This window comes from Pleurodeles waltl, chromosome 11 (genome assembly GCF_031143425.1).
Source record: "Pleurodeles waltl isolate 20211129_DDA chromosome 11, aPleWal1.hap1.20221129, whole genome shotgun sequence".
In the NCBI taxonomy this organism is placed as follows: domain Eukaryota; kingdom Metazoa; phylum Chordata; class Amphibia; order Caudata; family Salamandridae; genus Pleurodeles; species Pleurodeles waltl.
Genome location: NC_090450.1, coordinates 947,622,181 through 947,647,806, shown reverse-complemented (window position 1 = coordinate 947,647,806; position 25,626 = coordinate 947,622,181). Strand labels below are relative to the sequence as shown.

The following is a 25,626-nucleotide window of genomic DNA, read 5'->3' as shown; positions in this document are numbered from 1 at the left end:
AACAAATAAAGCCAACAAATGGAATGCAAGCAAGTGTGAGTTACAAAACACTAAGACAATGGTAAGCAATCTGGTGTAAACTTTCAGCATGTCCCCAGTATGTCTTTGCAACCAGACTGCTGAGCTGCCTGGTAGCCCTCAACCTAAAAAGACACAAATGGCTAGTATAGAGGGATATGGGGGAGGGGAAACAGTAAATGAAGCTGAGACAGAGATTTCACCACAAGATAAGCACAGATGTAAAAAGTACATCTTTTTGGCCTGCTGCGAAATGTCAGCAAATCCATTCTAGAACAAGGTGGTGCAGACAGAAAGAATCTTGAAATGTTGCCCACGTGCTTTGATAAAAGTAATAACATTAGTTATAATATTCCCCAAGAAATATTCTCACTTTGTGTGTCGGTCTTTGCAAATAAGGTATGGTCAGTTTGACATGCTGCTAAGTCTAGGGTCAAATAGCTTGAGGGTTTACTGACCTGCGCCTGAGGAAAGGGTTCAAGCAGGAACTGACATTCCGCAAGGTTTGTGCTTACCCTTCGAGTTCTATGCCTTGGAACTTCCTGTTGTTAAGCACGCACTTCCTGTCCTGACGTATGAAGGCAGTCCCTGCTATTCAGTGTTAGCCTGCCCTAGACATAAAGTCACAGAAGGCTTTACGCTTATCACGGTAACACAGATTTTAGCAGAATATCATTTACTTTTGGTGGCTTCTTTAAAAACATGAACCAGTGGTTTGTGTTGAGGAAGACACCGTGACTAGTATTTTCTTGGTTTAACAGAGAGTTCTCCTTGTGTCTGGGACCAAAAACATGGAGACCAAAACATTGTTTCATGTTTTTTTTTTTTGGCTTGCTCTGTGCTTTGCCCCAGATCATCAGGCTAATAGAAGTGACATCACTTGTCCCTTTAACCCCCTCTGACATCATAGGAACAGACATTATGGTGCATGATGACGGTGCGTTGTAGATTTACAATGTTTATAGAAAAATCTGAGCCTCCCCAAAAAAAACTGAAGGCTAAGAGACACTTAGGGCCTGATTTAGATTTTGACGGGTTACTCTGTCGCAACAGTGATGGATATCCCGTCTGCCATAAAACAAAAATTCCATAGGAAAGAATGGGATTTATATTTTGTCGTAAGGGATATCAATCACAATTGTGACAGAGTAACCTGTCCGCCAAAATCTAAATCGGGTCCTTAATCTGCTTCAAAGAGCCAAGACCCAAGGCAGGACCAGTAGACAGACTAGTTTAACTGCAAGGCCTGCTAATAGCCTGCCGGGTTTGCAAAACAGAAACCTAAAGGTGTCAGTGGTTCTAGCAAGAGACCTCAAAGTGAGGTCTCCTGCAAGGCGCCTCTCACTCACCCTTCAGAATATTAAGAATCAGCATGAGAACCGGGCCACTGAGCGGGGCATCTGGGCCATATATGGTGTAGTCCCCAATCTGGATTTGGAGTGGATTTTCATTCAGTTCAACCTTGTAGTTTCTCAGGTCTTCATCTGTAATGATCCCACCTGCAAAAGAAAGACACCTTGTGAATGCAACGATGACCATGGACAACTGTGAACCAAACTTTGCACAAGCATATTTTGTACATGTTGCCAAACAGGAGTAGTCCGGGCCGATTACTGAACTCTGCCGCCTCAAGGCACTACAGGAAAACCTGTAATACCAAAGGACCGGTTAACCGGGCCTACAGGCCCCATCAGGATTAAATGAAATATTTCACACTGAGACTTCATTTGCTGCAATCTCATTTGCTATGTACAAAAGCAATATATAAATAAAATGTAAGTGCAGCAAATACAAACAGAGGCACTGGCAGTGGGTTCCTGGTGGAGGCAGCCATACGCCGCTGGGTGAACTGCTGCCGCGGCGGTGCGTGAAGGGTGGGAACGAGGACCAGAGGTGCAGGGAAACAAGCTGCCCCTTGCATCAGTGGAAAGCACCAGTCACAGGTGGGGCTAAAGCTTTGTTTCAAGCTACACCAATGATGCGCGAAACGCAACAACTGCAGGCATTGTTTGTGCCTTGTTTGTAGCTACGCGCCATCTCTGTGGAGAGCACCAATCAGAGGCGGGGCTAAAGTTTGGTTTCAAGCTACACCCTGCGTGTGAGAAAAGCACCATTTAGAGGCAGTGTTTATGCTTTGTTTCCAGCGATGGAAAGTACCAATCAGGAGTGGACTTATGCTTTGTTTCTGCGCAAAGAACTCATCAAAGCCTGTGCTAAGGGTGTGCTTCAAGTTTTTCTCCGCGTCTACAGAGAGCTTGCTTTGTTCTCCTGTCCACCTCTGCAAAAGGCACCCATGAGGGACGGGCTTTGCTGTTTTTTCAAACTCCGCCTATCAGCGGGAGCAGTAGCTTGTTTCACGCACAAATCTTACAATGAACCACAAATATTCTAGCACATCGAGGCACAAGCTTACCTGCGGCTTTGATGTCTTTCACCACCTGCGCAGCCAGGGACCCCGTGTAAAAGGCCTCTGCGCCCTCTGTGGCTATGGTCTCCAAAGTATCGGCGAGTTTGGGAAACTTGATAATTTCCCCCTCAGTCAGGACCTTTCTTTGGGGATTGCAGAGGACATCACTGGGGAAAAGCGACAGACATGAATTCAAGACAGGCAAAAAACTGCTTTTCTAAGAGATGAGACTATAGGCTCCACCCCGTTCACAAACCTTTTTTTCATTGGTAGATGGAATTTACTATTAAAAATTATGAAATAAGGGCCTGAATTTGAGTTTTGCGGTTGGGGTTACTCAATTACAAATATGACTGATTATAACGATTCCATTATATCCTATGGAAATTGTAGCTCAGTGGATGGGATAGCCGTCATGTTTGTGATAGAGTAACCCGATAGACAAACTCCAAATCAGACCCTTAGTCAGTAGCAATTGGTTTCTATGGAACTGGGCCCACAAGTTTAATTTAACAAATCAGAGGATACCCCAGTGTTTGACAGTATAACACACTCCTATTGCAGTGTTCAAAGGTCTTGCTTCAAATATCCATGCAGCTGTGATCTCCATCTTCCATGGAGTGGGGAAGCCTCTTCCCTCTGGGAAAACCCTGGACCTGGTGTTTACCGGGTCATTCTGTTGAAAGAAACCCCAGGTCAGACTACATTACGGAAGACTCGAGACACATTTATTTTTAGCCATACATAGTGCCAAAAATCCAAAGTAATCCCTAATTAAGGGGACCACAGCTTCGATAATAAATAAAAGAAGGGTCTCCAACCTTTTATATAACAAGAGCTACTTCTGGTTGAAGAAACTAGTCCCAAGGTACTAAAGACTGACAATTGTTCCATTAGTGGCCACGTCACAACAGTGACCACATCTTACAGGACTATCAACAAAGGCGCAAAGATGTATGTCACAATTTGAATTTGGACAAAATATATGCAGATTATTGGCCAATACAATATCATTAAGGTATGCACACACATATAGGTTAAGTATAGATTTCCTATTCTAAAATTTACACCTACATACCTTGAAAATATATATATCTTCAAGATAAATAAAAACTATATATAATAAACTTCATGATATGGTAGTCTATATTCTGGATACAATATTTTGGCTGGATAATATATAAAAATCTGCTAGAAATGACAGAAAAAGCTTCATCATATAACTAATGAAATAAAAGCCAAAGCAGCAGGTGCCCTCTGGCAGAAAAGAAATACTAAAAGCTATAAATCTTCACAGCTCAGTATGAACCATCATTCAAAGAGCAGCGCATATATGTTTTGGATTTTCATTCATTTTGTTTTCAAACTTCATCATATCAGTTTCTCTAACACATGGTTTTCTATTTATATGCACTTTCCATTTTGGGTTCACACACAAAGAAAGTTGTGTCCTTTTCTGATCAAAGCTCAATTTATGACTCAAAAATCAGATTAAATGCATGGTCTTTAAATGTCAACTTTTGATATTCCTAGTACAAGTTTATCACATAGATTCTACCCTGCCTGTCCAGGTTTGACCAATCATAACCCATGGATGGCTACCATTGAACAAGGACCAGAAATATGACATTGCTGTTCACAACAATGCTAAGAATCTTCAAATTATGTCAGCCATGGTCATTATTATTCTAAGGACAGCCTTGATTATGTGACCGGTGGCCACAATTAGGCCAGCTATACTCACAATATGGCAAGGTTAGTTGCCATTATGACATGATTAGTCCAAGGATGCCCGGCATAAATCAAGATTTACCATTATTATACCAGAGGCAATATTATGTTGGAAATAGGTATAGCTATGCCAATAATGAACCCTTTATATTGGTGACACCAAATACATTTGAGGTTCTTCGACTCCAGGGATGGCTTCCAGGAAGAAAATGCCTTTCAAGGAGATACACAATGCAAGCCACATGCATAGCACACACTTAAATGCACACATATTCGTACCTATGCACACACAAACAATAAAACAGACTTGCAGTTTTTATTCCACTCATTAACATTTACTAATTTTAATTTTGGAAAATGTGAACCTGTTTTTTTTTTTACTAGGGGTAACTCTCTGTATCCCCCTGAACCTTAATTCACAAACATAAGTCATGTAAAAGATAGGGTAATTTTAAAAAAAAACACCTGCACTGTTCTGTAGTGATATGTCACTAACATGTTGCTATTCCCCACCTCATTTTATTATGGTTTTTATAATCATTTCAAGACGATCTCATGCACACAATCGTGTTGCACATATGGAACCTCAAGTTTGCTGCATAGCTCTCAATTCTTCCAGGTTCATGCATTCATGGCATAGCCAGTCCGCAATTTTAACTTGCATTCTGGTACTTGTAGTCCTCTCCATTGTATTTTAAAGACAAAATTACAAGTATCAGAAAACAAAAAAAACAAAAAACTTGCACTGGAAGATCTACTCGCGTGGACCAAGGGAATTTGAGAGGTTAGCCAATTTTCTCTCTGGAATCCTCCACACTGCTCCTTGGACTTTGGATCGCTCTACAGAAAATGAAGAACATTAAATAGACGCATACACTCGCTGAGGTGCCCTCTCGCGCTGCCTCTTGCTCTTCTTCTTTGTCTGTGTAGTACGTGCATTAACCCACCACACTATTTTCCTGGCAGTGAAAACTCTAGCCTGCAAGTTAGACACAAATAACAGCAGCAAGCATGCAACCTCCTGAGGGATCTCATTGGGGTTGTAGCCCGTTACCTGCAGGTGTTGCGGTTTCTAATGGCAAGTGCCCAACTCATATAGTCAGCTTTTCTCAAACTCTTTTCATATTTTTATACAACACAGAGAAAGTGTGAAACGGTATTTACTTTTCAAAATATCATTCTTCCCACTGACACAGCCAAACCTTCACAATACCACTCCCCATTACTCCGCTCATCACTCAGTCCCCTTTAATCGGGCGGTACCCAACCAGTAAACGCAGTGCTTGTTGGAAAATCTCATACTCTCAGCATCCAACCCTGCTAAACTCTCATTGGCTAAGATAAGTTCCTTCCAGCATTCCAGAATTCTTTGCAGCTGTCTGCTCACACTTGGGAGCACCCACCTCTCAGCAGAGCGAAGCAGAAAAGAAGCAGAGGCGTGAGCCTGGCACAGTATCGATAAGGTAGCACTGAAAACAGGAAGGCGAGGATTGGCAAAGGTATCTAAGAACAGGCCTGAAAGAAAGATTCTCATAGTCCTGTCTCGAGAATCAGTTTAACCTTACACCCAATGACTTCAGACACCACCATTTTCTGGAGAAGGCAATTTTCAAAACAGCCCTCTCAGTTAGTACAACATACAGAGACAGCTGCAAAGCCATCCGAGATTGCAGACTACACAGCATTATGTCAGCCCTCTCTACCACTGGCCCTATGGTTTGTGGAATGTGGAGTCATCCACATAATGCCCTATTTTCAAAGGAACCCAACGCAATCGTTTTTAACAAGTGCAATAGATATCCCTCAATCACCAGCCAATTTGTGATGAAATTCTCTGAGTTTTATTAAGAATTTAGAGATGACAAACAATCACCCACAAAGACACCCAACCCCAGCCCAGGACATTTTCTAGTAAAGCCTCAGACTTCTACTCAGCGGCAACAAATGACAAAACATAACTTACAATGAACCCTGAAACCTTCTCAGATACTTTCACCAGTGAGATAAATCCTTTAGTAAGGAGATTAATCTTTCAGTGCTCCTAATCAGATTCCCTGACCAGAACATTGCATATTTTGGCATCTTGGCAAACTCCACTCGACAAAGCAGGACTTCTAACTAGTGACATAGGCCTCTCCAGAACACATGAATATTGATCTCCAGGTTGGATTAAAATCCAATGATATATTGTCCATTAATCATCCATAGCATTGACAAGCTGATTCTGGTCTCTATTCTATCAATCAAAATCACGCAAACCTTCTTGAGATCATGCTAACCACTGCCATTCAGTCAATAACAAGCAGATGGCAGGAAACCTCACCACCGTCCTTCCAGCACTGGTAGAATGTCCAACACCTAGGCCACCATCCCTTGAACAACATCTGCAAGGGACCTGGGAGTCAACTCAGCCGCTCACCAGACTCTTCCAGGACAACCACCTGTAAGGGAAGAAAGAAGTCTCCAAGAATCCCCACTTCCTGTGACATCAACCTGTCAGAAGCTTGCTCCTCCCACTTTCACTGTACGCCCACTTCCACTTACTTCTATGCTCACATCTAAATCCGGCGCCCTCATGGATTCAAAACGCCATTTTCCATACATTTCTGTTTTACATTTCTTGTTGTGAAATGTAGGACCCCAAAGCAGACCAACTAAGGAAGTTATTTTCATCCCTGCCCAACTGTTTTTGACCTTCTTTCTATTCTTCCCCTTCTAATTCTCCTAAAATCAAAGTAGTTAACTTCTCCCTTTTAGAACTCTGCACATATACCTTATGCTTAACAACTTTAAGTAGAAAGCATTTTCTATCAGCAATTTCTCAGGTTTATTTTTCTCGGTGTCTCTACAGAATACTGCTGGTCTTTCTCATGAACTTACTACAACTGATATAAATATATATATATATATATATTTATTTACCATATGAACCTGTGGGATACAATTAGGAAAATATTACAAATCATTAACATCAAAGATTAGTGGCCAGAACATGGACAAACAAAATAAACTAAGAGAATAAAATGAGAGGGTGGTGGGTAACAGCACAAAAGAGGTAGTCTAAAAGAATAAGGACACTGGGTGAGTGGAAGTTCAGAGCCCGCAGGAGAGTCCATATCCGTCTGCTCCATACTTGCCAAAAACAAAACATTCCTGGAAGCTGGTGGGAAAGAGTTGAATGAGCAATGCCATAACAGATGATGCGGGCCCAGTCGCCAACTTGAGGATGTCTGAATGATGTGTTACATCCACTGATTTCAGATCTGTAGTATGTCCACTTGTCCTATGAAAACTGGGCAAGGGCAGGGTGGCTCTGGCTGTACTTCTCCAAAGAACCCACATCTCTGCAGGCCAAGCTTCACTAAGTGCCAACTCATTACAAATGGCCAACTACATTGTTAAGAACCTTCCACTGGTTGTGGTTGGAGACTCTTGCAAAACAATCAATGTTGCTTGCTTTGTTTTAAACTATTATTTTATCAGTGTCTGTGTTGGTACTTTGTTGTGCTAGTCCCTGCAGCTTCCCCAGCAATGATGCAGCAACATTTTCTACTTGTAGGTGGTTATTTGCTGACCTCCAAATGGTGGGGCCCTAAGTAGTCATTTTGTCTTACTATATCCTAGAACCAAAAGGCTCTTTTTCCAAAACAACCAGACCAGCCAAGAAGCGAGTACTGTATTTAAGAACAACAGAACATTTACAAATTAAAAAAACTGAGATGTCGCTGGATTTGCTCCCAAAAATAGCAACTATGTAACAGTCACTTTTAATAGCGAGAAATATATAATCAGTATCATGCATTTTTAAAGAGACTTCTTTTAGGTCCATTTGCACTTTTAAAGAGACTTCTTTTAGGTCCATTTGCACTTTTGAATTATTTTTTTAATGAATAATTAAACCACAAATTTACTTTGACAGGGCTTCACAGACAAATAATATAATTCTTGCTGGGTTACCTTGTATAGCAATTCAGTACTTCTTTGCAGACCAGCTTTTCACTACCGGTTTTACCAAAATAAATTAATATTTATTTATTGCTGCAGAAATATTCAACGGAAAAGCAGATGTTTGCAAACGTTTCTGTCAGGACAAAGCAGATAGGTGCTGCTCCTGGGCTCCCAGACACAGATGTAGCTCCCTCTTTACCTTTCAGGTTCCACCTACCAGAGGGGAGTATTTATTTAGGTATTTACTTTGAGTTTCATACAGCGCGGCTCTGAATATCTTGGCAGGAAGAGTCAATTTCATTTGAGGATGGGGAGTTGGAGTCTGATGAGTAGAGGTGTGTGCTTGTCAGGTGCAGTCCCTCATCTCCTTGAAGTAGGACATATAATAACCATACCTAATAGAAGGAAGCTTGCTGTCTGGCGGTGGTAGCTACCAGAATGCCGCCTTGCACCTGGCTGTGGTACCTACCAAATGGAACCACAGAGTGTAGCAGTGATACTTACCACCGGAAGCGCCAGTGTATCGCTTGAAGGGGTCACACCTACAGTCCATTGATATTCACAGTCTGGCCTTGATACAGTCCATTGATTTGCACAGTCTGACCTTGATACAGTCCATTGATATACGCAGTCTGGCCTTGATACATTCCATTGATATTCACAGTCTGGCCTTGATACATTCCATTGATATTCACAGTCTGGCCTTGATACATTCCATTGATATTCGAGTTGGTCTTGATAGATTTCATTTATATTTATAGTCTGGTCTTGATATATTCCATTGATATGCACAGTCTGGCCTTGACTGATGTTGCATTGATATGCACAGTCTGGCCTTGACTGATGTTGCATTGGTATGCACAGTCTGGCCTTGACTGATGTTGCATTGGTATGCACAGTCTGGCCTTGACTGATGTTGCATTGGTATGCACAGTCTGGCCTTCACCCTTTGTATTGATATATAAATATGCAGTCTGGCCTCGATACCTTGCATTGACATGCACAGTCCAACATCGATATCTTAAATCGATTGGAACTTAACATCTTTCATTGATATGCACAGCCTGATCTTCATACATTGCATTGATGTGCACAGTCTCCCCTTGATACCTTGCATTGACATGCACAGTCTTGTTTTGATATATCCCATTTATATCCACAATCCGGCGTTGACACCTTGCATTGTTATGTACACGCCGGCATTGACCCCTTGCATTGATAAGCACAACCTGGATTTAATACCTTGTATTGATATGCAGAGTCTGGCCTTGACCCCTTGCATTGATAAGCACAGACTGGTCTTGATACCTTGCATTGATAAGCACAGACTGGCCTTGATACCTTGCATTGATATGCCCAGTCTGGCCTTGATGCCTTGTATTTACTTATGTATTAATAAGCACAGTATTGTGATAAATTCCATTGATATGCACAGTCCGTCCTTGATATCTAGCACTGATTTTCACAGTCTGGCCTTGCCCCTTCCACTGATATGCACAGTCTTGTTGTGATACATTCCATTGATGTTCACAGTCTGGTGAGCTTGATACCTTGCATTGATATTCACAGTCTAGCTTTGAAACCTTGCAACTTTGCATTGATGTGCACAGTCTGGCCTTGACACCTTGTGATGACAAGCACAGTCTTGTTGGAATACTTTCCATTGGCATACCCAGTCTGGTCTTGACACCTCGCATTGATATTCAGTCTGGCCTGGATACCTTGCATGGATGTTCACAGTCTGCCCTGGATACCTTGTTTTGACATGCACAGTCTTGTTGTGATACATTCTACTGACATGCACAGTCTTGTTGTGATACATTCTACTGACATGCACAGTCTTGTCGTGATACATTCTGTTGACATGCACTGTCTTGTCGTGATACATTCTACTGACATGCACAGTCTTGTCGTGAAACATTCTACTGACATGCACAATCTTGTCGTGAAACATTCTACTGACATGCACAGTCTTGTTGTGATACATTCTACTGACATGCACAGTCTGTCCTTGATACCTTGCATTGATATCCAGTCTGTCCTTGATACCTTGCATTGATATACAGTCTGTCCTTGATCCCTTGCATTGATATCCAGTCTGTCCTTGATCCCTTGCATTGATATACAGTCCGCCCTTGATACCTTGCATTGATATACAGTCCGCCCTTGATACCTTGCATTGATATACAGTCCGCCCTTGATACCTTGCATTGATATCCAGTCTGTCCTTGGTACCTTGCATTGACATGCACATCTGGCCATAATACATTCCACTAACCTGCACGGTCAGCTCTTGGTACCTACCACAGAGACTCGTCACTCTCTATTAGTGCTGTGTGTCTACTGATTCCTTGAAAGAGACCCACTCCTACGGGAAACCCATCTCTAGCCAACTTGATGCTGGGCTCCAAGAGCCGCCTCCACGGTAATCTTCCATGGCGCTGGTAGGCCAGTTGGTAGCCTCGAAGCTCACCCGGTACGGCTATGGACAGTCCTCCTGTGGCAAAGACGACAAGAAGAAGGGACCGGGGTACAGGATTGCATATCTGTCAGAAGGGATGTGAAGTGACCACAGAGATCAGCAGTATAACCAGCCAGTTCATGTGGACGGGCGCCAAGTCATTAACAACACAGTCATGTAGCCATTCCAAGCACCATGTATTGTACAGACTACAGGAGAATTCAAGGCTCAAGAAAGGGTATGGTTGCTAAACCTATGACTCCAGATTAAAAGGCACTCACGCCACCACACAGTCGGATATAAATTCTTGTCTTAACCTCAAATCAAAGATGGGGAATCTGACTTGATGTAACAGAGGAGGATGCATATCTATATATATATATATATATTGTATTGTATATATACATATACACATAGAGAGAGATAGAGAGAGAGAGAGAGGGAGGGAGAGAGAGAGGGAGAGTAAGAGATGTGTATGTTACATTTTTCAGTCAGATAATTTCTCTGAAATGCAGGTTTCATTCAAAGTATGCTACCAGGACACCGTAACAGAAATATCCCCATGGCTTCTCCCCATCTCTTGATGGGGGCATCACCAGTACATTCCCCGGGTCACTTTTGGGGAAAGATTTCAGAAAAAAAAAAATTCTATCTAGTGATCATAGCAAGAACATTTCCCTGAGATCAAGTCTGGACCTTGAGAGATGTACAGTGTTGGCAACACTGACTTTACCACACATACGCTTTACCACGCAGGCATGTATCATACAGGAATGTACAGGGTATAAGTTCATTTACCACACACATCATTTACCACACGGTACTTTACCACACAGGTATTTTATTTTTTTCAAATAACTTTGGGCCAAATTTAGATCTGGGTGGAGGGGTTACTCCATCACAAACGTGACGGATATCCCGTTCGCCGTATTACAATCCCATTATATCCTATGCAGATCGTAATATGGTGGACGGGATATCCGTCACGTTTGTGGCAGAGTTTTCCATCCACCAAGATCTAAATGAGGTCCATAATTTTAAATGTTATTTTTAAAAAATGGAGTAAAGGTCCAGGTAGAGGTAAAGGGAGGTAAAGGGTATTATTGAAATAGGGGGGAGTAGTGTTAAAGGGAGTTAAGGAGGATTTTATAGTAAAGGTTTGGTAGAGGTAAAGGGAGGTAAGGGCAATTTTAGGGTTTGGTGTGGAAGATGGCAAATGTAGGTAACATTAATTTTAAGGGTTTAGGAATGCGTGGCGGCAAAAGGAAGTATGGGTCAGTTTAGGGGTAGGTAGAGATAAATGAAAGTATGTGTAATTTAAGGGTTTGGGGTGGGTAGTGGTAAAGGGGCATGGGTAATTTTAGGGTTTAAGGGTGGTTAAGGTAAAGGGAGGTATAGGTCATTTTAGAGCTTAGGGCTGGGTAGGGGTATAAAGGAGTGGCGTAAATAAAAGATTCAGGTAGGGAAGAGGTAAAGGGAAGTTAGGAATAAAAACCAGGGGTTTAGGGGGGTTCTCCACAAAATCTATATCTTTATTAAATATGTAAATGCGTGTGTCTGTAAAGGGGGTATTTATCATTACATTAGTGTGTGGTGAAGTAGAGGTCCACAATGTATGCAACACATTGTAAAGAAAAGGTCAATGCATTGTATTACACGTGTGGTAATGGCAGGGGCTGTAATGTCAAGTATTCACCCGAGACGATCCCTGTCTAGTTAACATTTTTAGGCGAACTTCTGAATTTCGTAAGCGTTCTAGGTGCCTGGGGAAGAGACCCTGTTTGCCCAGTATTAAAACAAATCCAACCCTGCCCCTTCAAATGCAGCCAGCTTGACACGTGATGTATCCTTTTCCTGCTTTTTGTACCTCCTTGCATTCATTTATTCATGCACTCATTTATAACTTCTTTATATATTTTTAAGAGTATGGTTTTGTTTGCAGTTTCATATATATATATTCATATAATATTATACTTAAAAAGAAACGTAATTTCAGACAAATATGTTAGAGAACTCACACTGTTTTGCACCTTCCATCAAAAATTACGTGTCTGTTTCTTTTTTCACAACAACATTGATAAACATCATATAAGACCTGCGAGTGGCCATTTTGACGGAGAAAGATGTTTCAGTGTTTCGAGGAAACATCAAAGTTGCAGACCGTCTGCGTGAAGATCACACACTCGCCCCACTGGTGCTGTCCGTCTCCCTCTCAGGAGAAGTAGGCATCTCAAGGACAGGGGCTGCCTCGCTTCCCATAGCAAAGCTGCAGACTATGAGCCAAAGGTAGGCGTGCTAAAGGCCATCTACGAAACCTGCTCTTACAGCATTTTGTTGCTAATGTAGACATTAGATAGCGGCTAAGAAGGCAAGGATTTCAATGAAGAATGATTCCCTCATTCAATTGATTTAAAGACTATCATCTTTTCATGCATTGCATTTCTTATATGCACCATAATTTTCTTATCTACAACCACATTTATTCATATCCTCTGCACTGGAATAGGGCATTAAATGTCCAATAAAGCCTCTTTCAATTATAGTGTGGATTTCTTGTGTGTGCCCATCATATGAGGAAAAGTGTTCCAGAACATAATATATAAATGTTAATTCCAGGTTAGTTTTTGGAGATACATTGGCCACAGCCTGTCTGCCTTCCCAGCTTAGGGTCATTTCAATCCAAACCTGCTCTTGCGAGGGGGCCACAGGCAGTCTAACTCAGCCATATTTCCAGGCAGATCTGTAAAAACCTATCATTTGTACCCCTTCTCAATCTTACCTCTTGCTCACAAAGTCTTGCACGGTCAACTAACTACAAACTTTTTCAGTTTGTAGAACAACATGCTCTGCTTGACCCCTTCTTGCTGGGTTTGTATTGCTGCCACAGCACAGAACCAGAGGTCCCCGGAGCCTTAGGCACATTATACTCATCTTGAGGTAGGATTAAAGGGCACCTTCTTCGTGTGGACTGTATCATCCAACCCTTGTGAACCATCTTCTACAGGTGGCGTTGAGAAGCAGGGACCAGAGGGCTGCCCTCCCAGTCCAGTCACTGTGCTACGTAACCTTTTCTTCGGCAGTCTTAGCGTACTCGCGATGGCGTGTAGAAATTCACATGACCCTCAGTGTTAAGACAACATGAAATCATTGACTTGGTAAACAAAGGGGCAGCACATCAAAATTGCAGATACTATTCAGGAAGTCCTGAGGAAGTCTAAAGGTACTCCTAAGACGAAACACGTGTTGGCTTGGCATAAAGGATGATGTAACTGATTTAATGTCAGAAAATAGACTTCACCAATGAAATTTGAAAAGGATAACACGAGGATTGTTTGATGTGAGTTGGAACATCACTCGAATTTCTTATGGACTGATATCTTACTGACAGGATACGGGACTATGAATTCACCAATGGAGTAGTAAAAAAAGATTTTGGGATATCTTTCATGTGAATTGGAACACTATATAAATGTGTGACGAGTAGGAGGGTTGTGATAAGAGGAATAAATATTTGTTACTTGTTTAATTTAATAGAGGTTTCATATTTAATTTCAACATTTAGTTGGGTATTAGGGTGTGAGACTTTTAACGTAGGCTGCTAAGACTGATTGATGTGGATAATTTAGTTATCATGTAGGGCTTTAGTGGGGGTAGCTCTCCCTTAGCAGCAACGTTACATAGCATTAGATAATTGGTGGGACATAGAGGCCATTTACTCCGAATTACCCCTTCTTTTAGTGTTTTCTACGTAACCTTGGAATACTCTGACATCTCCCTCTTCTAGCAGCAGGTCAGTAATGTACATTCAGACGATATGTAGAATTTGCGGAAGAAGACACGATGAAGACTCTTCTCCTTCGTGCAAATCTGTGATCCAGGTCCTAGTGACGTCAAGATTGGTCTATGGTAGTAAAATTAATTTGCATCGTCCCAGATATTCCTCAGAGGGGCTACAAGTCTTCCAAAATGCTGCTGTTAAGCTCTTCTCGGTTTGCCTCACAGAATTTCAGTGCATAAACCTCTCGCTCTGTCCTACACTGGCTTCCTGTCTGGGACAGAATTTGTTTTAAAAGCCTCTCTTTGGGTGAATCACAAGTTTGGTCATCTTGTCATCCTAGCTTGTTGTGTTGGACATCAGCTCATGTCTCTTCATTTGTCCTCTGCCTACTTGCTGAGGATTCGCCCCTTTTTCTCCCATCTTACTGTCAACCTTTGGGACTCAATGCTGCCATCTCTGGTCTCTTTCTTCACAACAGAACCACTAATCTTTCCTAAATATCCAAAGAACTTGTCTTTTTTTACCCAAATTATCTTCAAACCTTCCCATCATCTGATTTCCCAAAGGCACCAAGGTACCTCTTGAGAGATATGTAAACGGCTGTTCATTTATTCATCCATTCATCCACCGGGAGCCTCAGTCTCACCTTAATTTCCAGCTAATTAATCTTAAAGCATCAGAGTGTATTTAGAGAACGGCTACACAAGCACAGGATTACACTGACTAGCACGGGGACTCACAAAACACTCCCTCTGTGTATATATCACTCTCTCTCGCTTTCTCATTCACTCTTGCACTCTGTGACTTTCTCCAACTCTTCCTCTATGACTCGTTCCATCTCCACCCCTCTCTGCCGCTCTTTCCATCTCTCTTTCATGCAACCTCTATCTCTTGTGCCCTTTCTGCCGCTCTCTTTTGGACACTCTCTGACTCTCTCTCTCCCACATGCTTTCCTTTTCTCTCTCTTTTGTCGCTCTCTCTATCTCTCTCTTTCTCCTTTGTCACTCTCTGTCCTGGCTGCCACTTTTTCCCTCTCATTCTCTGGATCTCTCTTCATCTCTCTTTATCCCTCTCTATCTCTATATCTCTCTCTTTAACTGTCTCTGCCTCTTTCTCTCACTCGCGGGATCTTGCTTACCCATCGTTATCGCTCTCTGCCTCTGTGTGTCTCTCATTCACTCTCTGTCTCTTTCTCTGAAACTCTGGATCTCTCCGTCTCTTTCTATCCCTCTCTATATCTCTCTTTCACTCACTCTCTCGAGCTCCCTTATCACTGTTTATCGCCCTCTGCCTCTCTTTTACTCTCTGTTCCACTCTCTTCTCTGTCTCTAGCGCTCTCTATCTCTCTCTTTCACTCTCTTATCTGTCTCTAGCACTCTCTATCTATCTCTTTCAATCTCAAGTTATTTTATCTAGCACTAGCGTCGTCTTTCACTCTCTCTGGCTCTCTTATCTGTCTCTAGTGCTCGCTAACCCTCTTTATCTCTCGCTGCCTCTCTCTCTATCCCTCTCTTTCACTCTCTCGGTCGCTCTCTCTATCCCTCTCTGCTTCTCTCTCTGCCTCTCAGGCCCTCACCTCTGCTGGCGAGCTCGGTGTTGTTCCCTCTCTCTTCGCCTCCCTCTCTGCCCCAGCCCCCCCCCTCCGGGTCCCTCAGGTCCTCACCTCTGCTGGCGAGCTCGGTGTTGTTCCCTCTCTCTTCGCCTCCCTCTCTGCCCCAGCCCCCCCGGGTCCCTCAGGTCCTCACCTTTGCTGGCCAGCTCGGTGTTGTTCCCATACATGTCCACGGATGCGTTGCCTGGCGCCACCTCTCGCGCGTTGATGATTTCCACTTTTCCTGTGAAAAGATAAATGTTCGACATCAGAGGAGGTTCTCGCCCGTGGCTACTAGCCGAGGTGACTCCATCCGAGAGTGACGGGGCATCGGTCCTCACGCCTTGCCCCAAATGAAGGCAAAACACCCTTGAATTAATCGTAGTGGTCAAACAGCACTTTTAGAGATGTTGTAAGATATGTGGGTAAAAGTTCATAAATATTAATGTGGACATATTAGTGGGATGTGAAATAATAAAGTCACCCACTGCGGTTGGGCGAAATTTAACATTTTTTAATAAAAGTACTATATTTCCTTCAGTACTGGAGAAAGTCTCCCATTTGTTACAAAAAAATCTTCCTCAAAGAGTCAGTTTTAATTTTAAGCTAAATAAATGATATATTCTCAAGTATGTTCCGTTTTTTTTTTTTAAACATAACATTTCAAGATGCATTCTTTTCCGCCAACAACAAAAACGTGTTTTGTTGACTTTTTTTTTTTTACTGACAATGAAATATAAAACTTGCCAAACAATGGATTTTCAAAAACTTTGCAAAATTTACAATAAAACTTTCTTGTTTTGGTTGATAGCAGCTGTTTTTCGTCCGTGGAAGGAGGAAGCGAGTCCATGAAATGTTGCGGTTTCACAAAGGGGTACACTTTCGTTACCAAAAAAATAATAATAATAATTTCGCCCATCCCGGACTCTGCGCTCTTCCTCACCAATGTCTTCCCTCTCTACATTGGAATGCTGTTTCTTCCCCATCACTTTGCACACAAAACCCATCTTCTGTCCTTGGGACAGGCATGTTTGTTTGGATTCATGAAGGAGAGGGTGAGGCTTTAATGAAAGGGTAAATGACTGTGACCCCAATTAAAATACTAATCCTTTACCTAGCGCCGCGAATGATCACTCGGGGCCCTTGCAATAATTTTGTATTGTCCTTCATTTGTTTTTTAATCTAAATGTTCATATTTTACGTACAAAAAAGTTTTTCTTGAATAATTGTTGTACTTTATGTTCTGTGAAAAAAAAATCCCATGGCCTGGGTTCTTCCTGCGGTTTGAATGTGTACTTTTCTGATTTTAGATAAATGCATTATCAGCTCACAGTTACATAATGAATGGTTTCTGAGTTGTCGCCGTAGAGCTTGTAATACGGAGACTGACAGATAGAGGACACAATTTCATCAGCGTTTACCTGCTGAGCAAGGAGGCCAATATAACTTATACCTACAAACATTAAAACATACTCTCCTTCAAGTTCTTTATCCAGTGATTCCTCAAAGCCAAACACAGAAGCCGTGTGAGTGTACATTTTTTAATCAGCCAGTGTCCAAATTTTAGCTTCTATGATTCGAAGCAAAAACTAAACGATTTCATGATCCGACAGCTGTGTTAAACTTTTAACTGAAGTTGAATGTTTATGTATCTTTACAGCGGAGGTTTAAAATATAGCTCAGGCCTAGGTCCGAGGTGCAGTGTTAAACTTTATAAAGTATATTTTTATCGTAGGAGGTGGATATGAAACCTAAAGAGCTTCGCGTAAAAAAGTATTGTGTGTGTAGTCTGGTAGGAATCAGATTGCAAAACTGGGAAGAGACGGGTTTGGGAAAAGGCAATTATAGCAGCATTAGTACACTATATGGTTGTTTTTTTTTAAGTTACACGTGTATACATATGTTTACATTTCGAATATTCTTAATTTCATGCATATAAATAGAATTCGAGTTTGCAAGTTTCAACTATACTATTCCAGAACCAGCGGGTTAGGGTTCGAAATCCGATCCATGTTAACGGGACATCCTGTTTCTAGTCCTGTGCTTTCCCAAAAAAATGTTACCACCTGCACCTGCTAATGGAACCAAAGAAACTCCAACTCCCAGAATGCTCTGATTTGTTAAATGAAAGCTCGGGGAAAGGGTCTGTGACACGCTGCAGATATGGAGTTCAATTTCAACCATCATATAATGCACCGAATCTCCAGATCCAGATATGGGCCCGTCAAAATCCCACTCGCTGCTGGTACCTAGTGCCACTCACCTGTTTTGGCATCATAGATGTTGAAGTAGAGCCCGCCTCCGATGCCCATGCTGTGCGCGTTCATGAGCCCATCACAGATGAGAGCTGCGATGGCCGCATCCACCGCCGATCCATTCTCCTTGAGGACGTCCCTGCACGTGACAGAAGAACAACCAATCAGAATGTACGGAGGGGGGCACGGGGGGAGGCCTTGTCCCCAGGTGTAAGATACACCCTCACCCTGGTCAGTGCCAAGGCTACGGAAGTCGTCAAGGGGTGAGGAGGCAAAGCAGGATAACCAGCTAAACCCATGCCCTGAAGTTACGTGGGAGAAGAGGTTAGAGGTTATGGCCGCAGAGCTGTCAAGGTCCCTAGTTCCTTACACGAACAGGTCACTCAATTTAGGTTTTTACTTTGCATACTGGTACCTGAAGTCCTGTTTGTGAAATTAACATTTGAGGACTACAAGAAAATAATCTGGAATAGACGGGCTGATCAGGCATGGAAGCAGGAAACGAGAGCTCTGGGGCCAGGGATTAGTTTAGTCTGATTTACAGCTATTATCTCAAATCATACCAGGATGCCGAAGCAAATAAAGTGGCCGCTTTTGGCCTGGCTTCATGGACAATAGGTACGTTATGTTCACTGTGTCATCCCACAAGCCACTAGAGGGTGCTAGACTGCAACAATTCGCCTCCTAGACAGTCTGGTTTTCTCATGGAGTCATAATCAGTGCAACTTGTAATTTTGCCTGGGGCCCTGAAAAATCATTGTACCAGAGCTGTCATTCTTCCAGAAGCTGCAGGCTACAAATGTGAGCTCAAGCATGCTTGTATACGTGTGTATGTTGGCGTGAAAAGGAAAACCACACACGTGCGCGCAATGAGATGTTCTGGTTTAAAAGATGTAGCTTCTGCGGGACTGACATCTTGAAACATTGTAAGCTCCTGTGCTCGCTCAGCCGAGTGTGCCTCAACTCTTTTTAGTGTTTGACCTCACCGAGCTTTAGTACTGTGTTGGCAGCACTGATGAGATCCATGCTAATGACCCACGGCTTCTTGGGCATGTATTGTGCCAATGACATTATTATACTGGCACGTCAAATAACTGCATTTTGTGCTTTACAATGTTGTAAGCAGTTAACAATGGCACCACCACGTGACTACTATTTGTATTATAGGTAAGACGCGTGAATTGCTTTTGCCAATGCTTGTTATTTTTATGTCTCATCTCGACAACACTTGTACCAGTAGGCTTAGAGACTACCCATTGCTTAACAATAATTTGATTCATTGTCACTTTCATTTGCTAGCTTATTATTCATCTGCTGTAGGTTTCCTTCCTCTTCATGTTTTTGTCCCTCCCCTGGAGCATGGCCACATTACTTGTGTCTTTCCAGAAGTCATTTTGGGGCTGTGGAAATGCTGATCCCATTCTTCGCAGGTCCTTATCTCACTCCCTAGGGGCAGGTGCATCAACCGGAGTTTGTCAGCGCAAGGGAGCCTTATCAAACAAAGGAGGAAGGCAGCAGACTGCCTGTGTCAGCATTTCCAGCACATCTAAGACAACTTGTGACTCTCTACTGAAGAAGGACTGCAATTCTGAAAATAGTGTCTAGAGATACACAGCGCTGGCTGCACCAACAATGGTGAAAACTAAAGACTCTCACTGACGTAAGTGTTCCTATGCACTTCATTTACCATAATGCATCTCAGCAAACTGAGTTATGGAATATGAAGCAGTGCGCTCGCTTCCTCCTCTGTTTGAGAAGGCTCCCTTGAGCTGATGAGACTTGGTGGATGCACCTGCACTCAGTGAGTGGTACACATACCTGAGAAGAGTTTGGGCAGCATTTCCAGCACCTCTAAACACTTTGTTACTCTCTACTGAACAAGGACGAGGATCCTGAAATACGTGTCTAGAGATACAAAGCACTGGCTGCACCAAGAATTTTAAGTATTTGAATATAATTCCCCCCAAACAAATCAAGCTATTGTATAGAACTTAGTGGAATGTATTAATTGCAAAAAAGCTGGCATTTCATGTTCAGAATTAGTTTTAAACTCTGCAGGATATTGCAAAAAAAGCAAGGTGGCATTGAAGATTTTGGAACCAGAAGTCCCTGGTTGCAAACCATTGCTCAACCACAAAAGGAATAATTATGGGAGGTACCTTGCGATGTCCGAGCATGGGCCAGCATCCGTGGCCACTGCAGCTTTCTCGTAGAGGTGACTACTTGTCGCTGGCTGGGAGCGGAGTCCAAAAAACAGCCCGAAAAACAGTGCCAGGGCCACCAGGAGCACGGCCAGGATGCCAACTGACACATACCTCTTCTTCATCCTGCTGGGGAGACACAGAGTGTGTGATTCAGGAGTAACAATCACCTGTTGACAAGGTGGCAAATTTGAGAATTTACTATGAAAATAAAGTTGTCTATTCACAGAACAAATTGATCACAGGCCACAGCAAGGGAGACAGACAGACACACACACACAAGATGTAACACATACAGGATCATTGCAAGCCTCTCCCCCTCCCCCGCACATACACATGAATACACACAGTACAGAATTTAGTTTCACTGCAAGCTCCCATCACACACACCTGCAATTTAACAAAGAAAAACATCACTGCAAACAATTAATCCTTCAACACAAACAAATACAACAGATTGAACTCTGATAATTGCAACACAACCTCTTTAGACATAAAACGGATTCAGCGCAGATATGCAAGGCGCTATCATAAACATGGACAACATCAGTGTGAGCTTCACGCACACCAAAACATGATTTATGTAACACAGTGAGCATCAGTGCAAGCATCTAGCACATAAAAACATGAGTTATGTAATACAGACAGCATCACTGCAAACTTCTAGCACACCAAAACATGAGTTATGTATTACCGACAGCATCAGTGAAAGCCTCTAGCACACCAAAACATGATTTATGTAATACAGTCAGCATCAGTGGAAGCCTCTAGCACACCAAAACATGATTTATGTAACACAGTCAGCATCAGTGAAAGCCTCTAGCACACCAAAACATGAGTTCTGTAATACCGACAGCATCAGTGAAAGCGTCTGGCACACCAAAACATGAGTTATGTAACGCAGTCAGCATCAGTGAAAGCCTCTAGCACACCAAAACATGAGTTATGTAATACCGACAGCGTCAGTAAAAGCGTCTGGCACATCAAAACATGAGTTATGTAATACAGACAGCATCAGTGAAAGCTTCTGGCACACCAAAACATGATTATGTAACACAGTCAGCATCAGTGCAAGCTTCTAGCACACCAAACATGAGTTATGTAATACAGTCAGCATCAGTGCAATATTCTAGCACACCAAAACATGATTTATGTAACACATAGAGCATCAGTGCAATAATCTAGCAAACCACAACATGATGTATGTAACACAGACACCTTTAGTGCGAGGTCCTGTCACACAGAACAGATTCCGCATGGACAGCATCACACACAGGTTTAGCACGTTCAGCACAGTATGGAAGGTGGTATCACACACAGGTTTAGCACATACAGCACGGTATGGAAGGTGGTATCACACACAGGTTAAGCACACACAGCACAGTACAGAAGGTGGTATCACATAAAGGTTAAGCACGTACAGCATCATGTGCAAGGTGGTATCACACACAGGTTTAGCACATACAGCACGGTATGGAAGGTGGAATCACACACAGGTTTAGCACATACAGCACGGTATGGAAGGTGGTGTCACACACAGGTTAAGCACATACAGCATCATGTGCAAGGGGGTATCACACACAGGTTTAGCACAGAATGGAAGGTGGTATCACACACAGGTTAAGCACATACAGCGCGGTATGGAAGGTGGTATACACACAGGTTAAACACATGCACATACAGCATCATGTGCAAGGTGGTATCACACACAGGTTTAGCACACACAGCACAGAATGGAAGGTGGTATCACACACAGGTTAAGCACATGCAGCACAATATGGAAGGTGGTATCACACACAGGTTTAGCACATACAGCACAGAATGGAAGGTGGTATCACACACAGGTTAAACACATGCACATACAGCATCATGTGCAAGGTGGCATCACACACAGGTTTAGAACATACAGCATCATGTGCAAGGTGGTATCACACAGGTTAAGGACATACAGCATCATGTGCAAGGTGGTATCACACACAGGTTTAGCACACACAGCACAGAATGGAAGGTGGTATCACACACAGGTTTAGCACACACAGCACAGAATGGAAGGTGGTATCACACACAGGTTTAGCACATACAGCACGGTATGGAAGGTGGTATCACACACAGGTTAAGCACATGCTGCACAGTATGGAAGGTGGTATCACACACAGGTTAAGCACATACAGCACGGTATGGAAGGTGGTATCATACAAAGGTTAAGCACATACAGCATCATGTGCAAGGTGGTATCACACACAGGTTTAGCACATACAGCATCATGTGTAAGGTGGTATCACACAGGTTAAGCACATACAGCATCATGTGCAAGGTGGCATTATCCACAGGTTTAGCACATACAGCACGGTATGGAAGGTGGTATTACACACACGGCACCACATGCAAGGTGGCATTACAGACAGATACAGCACATACAACTGTGCAAACTCCCAGCACAACAAGGTGAGGGATTCAGCACAAACAGGGACCCCCTACCACTATATGTACAGCTTAAGGTTCCCTCGCTTTCCCTAAGAACAGGAAGCCATTGCGAAACCATATTTTCAGTGATGTTTCTGTTTAGATGCACCATGAAGAAATTTTAATACATTTGTATATAAACCACGGGAGACATTGGTGAGACTCCCACCCACCCCCTTTACAAAATACATACATCTATATGTGGGGGAATAACCGGGCTTCAGAGGGAGCGTCAGGGACCACAAGAGTGGGGAGGAAACAAAGCCCCTCCCTAGAATAAAGTCCTGTTCACCATTTCTCAGGAGGTTCTCTTTGGTAAATGGCAGACCTGGCCAGTGTCATCAGAATGAACTGCAGCTGAGGGAGGTCACTGTGATAGAGTGTGATAATCAGTATTTAGTATATGGTCTGGCGGCCACCACTGTCCTAGTGAGGCTATTTAGACTACGTATTTACTACTTGGGCTAATAAACCATTTACCACGGCATGCACGTCTACACTGCAAATATAAACACTAATTTAATTCCAATATTTTTCAACCACGTTAGGCCCTTAGTTATAAAAAAATATATATGTAGTTCAAATTAATGTTATTGCATAGTTGGTATTATATTGGAATCAAGGCGATGACCGTGCAAAATATAAGTTTAAATGTTCGGTGCATCAGCAGATTAAAGACCTCTCTCTCCCCAACCCCGCCTGCCGCCCCCAGTGATGCTTCTAAGACCGTTTGTACTCACCGTAGGCCTGGACCCTTCTGGAGTGGACAGGCAGAGACGCCTCTCTCCCAGCCTCACCTGTCTCTGACAACACATGCTGTGTGCAAAGAGGGGGTCTGCACCCCACTAGAGTGGACATGAAGAGATGCCTCTCTCCCAGCCACACCTGGCTCTGAAGGCACATGCAGTGTGCAGAGAGGGGTTCTGCACCCCTCTGGAGCGGACAGGTAGAGATGCCTCTCTCCCAGCCTCACCTGGCTCTGAAGGCACATGCAGTGTGCAGAGAGGGGTTCTGCACCCCTCTGGAGCGGACAGGTAGAGATGCCTGTCTCTCAGCATCACCTGGCTCTGAAGGCACATGCAGTGTGCAGAGAGGGGTTCTGCACCCCTCTGGAATGAACAGGTAGAAATACACCTGTCTCAGCCTCACCTGGCTCTGAAGGCACATGCAGTGTGCAGAGAGGGGTTCTGCACCCCTCTGGAATGAACAGGTAGAAATACACCTGTCTCAGCCTCACCTGGCTCTGAAGGCACATGCACTGTGTTGATAGTGGTTCAGGGCCCCTCAGGAGCGGACAGGTAGAGATGCCTGTGTCTTAGCCTCACCTGGCTCTGAAGACACATGCAGTATGGAGAGAGGGGTTCTGCACCCTTCTGGGATGAACAGGTAGAAATACACCTGTCTCAGCCTCACCTGGCTCTGAACACACATGCAGCAGAGTGGAGTTGTCGACCCCTCTGGAGTGAAGAGGTAGAGGTCTCTCTGTCACAGCCTCACCTGGCTCTGAAGGCACATGTGGAGAGAGGGGTTGTCGACCCCTCTGGAGCGGACAGGTAAAGATGCACCTACCTCAGCCTCACCTGGCTCTGAAGATGCATGCAGTATGTAGAGAGGGAGTTCTGGACATCTCTGGAGCTGGCAGGTAGAGACGCCTCTCTCTCAGCCTCACCTGAATCTGAAGAGACACGCAGTGTGCAGAGAGGGGGTCTGGAGCCTTCTGGAGCTGACAGGTAGAGATGCCTCTCTCCCAGCCACACCTGGCTCTGAAGACACATGCAGTGTGAAGAGAGGTGGTCTGGAGCCCTCTGGAGCGGACAGGTAGAGATGCCTCTCTCCCAGCCACACCTGGATCTGAAGACACATGCAGTGTGAAGAGAGGGGTCTGGACCCCTCTGGAGCGAACAGGTAGAGATGCCTGTCTCTCAGCATCACCTGGCTCTGAAGATGCTCGCAGTGTGCAAAGTGTGTGTTCTGGACCCCTCTGGAGCGGACAGGTAGAGATCCCTCTGTCTCAGACTCACCTGGCTCTGAAGACACTTGCAGAGTGCAGAGAGGGGTTCTGCACCCCTCTAGAATGAACAGGTAGATATACACCTGTCTTAGCCTCACCTGGCTCTGAAGATGTGTGCAGAGAGTTAATTCCAGAGTCCTCTGAAGATGGCCGGTAGAGATGCCTCTGTCTCAGCCTCACCTGGCTCTGAAGAGACACGCAGTGTGCTGAGAGGGGTTCAGGACCCCTCTGGAGCGAACAGGTAGAGATGCCTCCCTCTCAGCATCACCTGGCTCTGAAGGTGCGCGCAGAGAGTTAATTCCAGAGTCCTCTGAAGATGGCCGGTAGAGATGCCTCGGTCTCAGCCTCACCTGGCTCTGAAGGCACATGCAGTGTGCAGAGAGGGGTTCTGCACCCCTCTGGAGCGGACAGGTAGAGATGCCTCTCTCCCAGCCTCACCTGGCTCTGAAGGCACATGCAGTGTGCAGAGAGGGGTTCTGCACCCCTCTGGAATGAACAGGTAGAAATACACCTGTCTCAGCCTCACCTGGCTCTGAAGGCACATGCACTGTGTTGATAGTGGTTCAGGGCCCCTCAGGAGCGAACAGGTAGAGATGCCTCCCTCTCAGCCTCACCTGGCTCTGAAGATGCGCGCAGAGTTAATTCCAGAGTCCTCTGAAGATGGCCGGTAGCGATGCCTCTCTCCCAGCCTCACCTGGCTCTGAAGGCACATGCAGTGTGAAGAGAGGGGTCTGGAGCCCTCTGGAGCGGACAGGTAGAGAT

General features: G+C 43.8%; 1 protein-coding gene across 8 annotated transcripts in view; it reads right to left on the bottom strand.

Annotated features, from left to right (window-relative positions):
• Positions 1-25,626, bottom strand: part of GGT1 (gamma-glutamyltransferase 1) — a 400,159-nt gene that overhangs the window by 26,089 nt on the left and 348,444 nt on the right. For 3 of the 8 annotated variants that reach the window (XM_069215124.1, XM_069215131.1, XM_069215126.1), the window contains exons 2-7: positions 20,349-20,519; positions 18,198-18,328; positions 16,089-16,178; positions 10,409-10,601; positions 2,432-2,592; positions 1,368-1,517 (exon numbers count right to left, since the gene is read on the bottom strand). In XM_069215124.1, the coding sequence (XP_069071225.1) occupies positions 1,368-1,517; positions 2,432-2,592; positions 10,409-10,601; positions 16,089-16,178; positions 18,198-18,328; positions 20,349-20,515 (892 nt within the window). In that variant the 5' untranslated portion in view covers positions 20,516-20,519. Of the gene's footprint in view, positions 1-1,367; positions 1,518-2,431; positions 2,593-10,408; positions 10,602-16,088; positions 16,179-18,197; positions 18,329-20,348; positions 20,561-25,626 lie in introns of all 8 variants that reach the window. The other 5 variants (XM_069215125.1, XM_069215123.1, XM_069215127.1 and 2 more) reach the window with 2 other exon arrangements.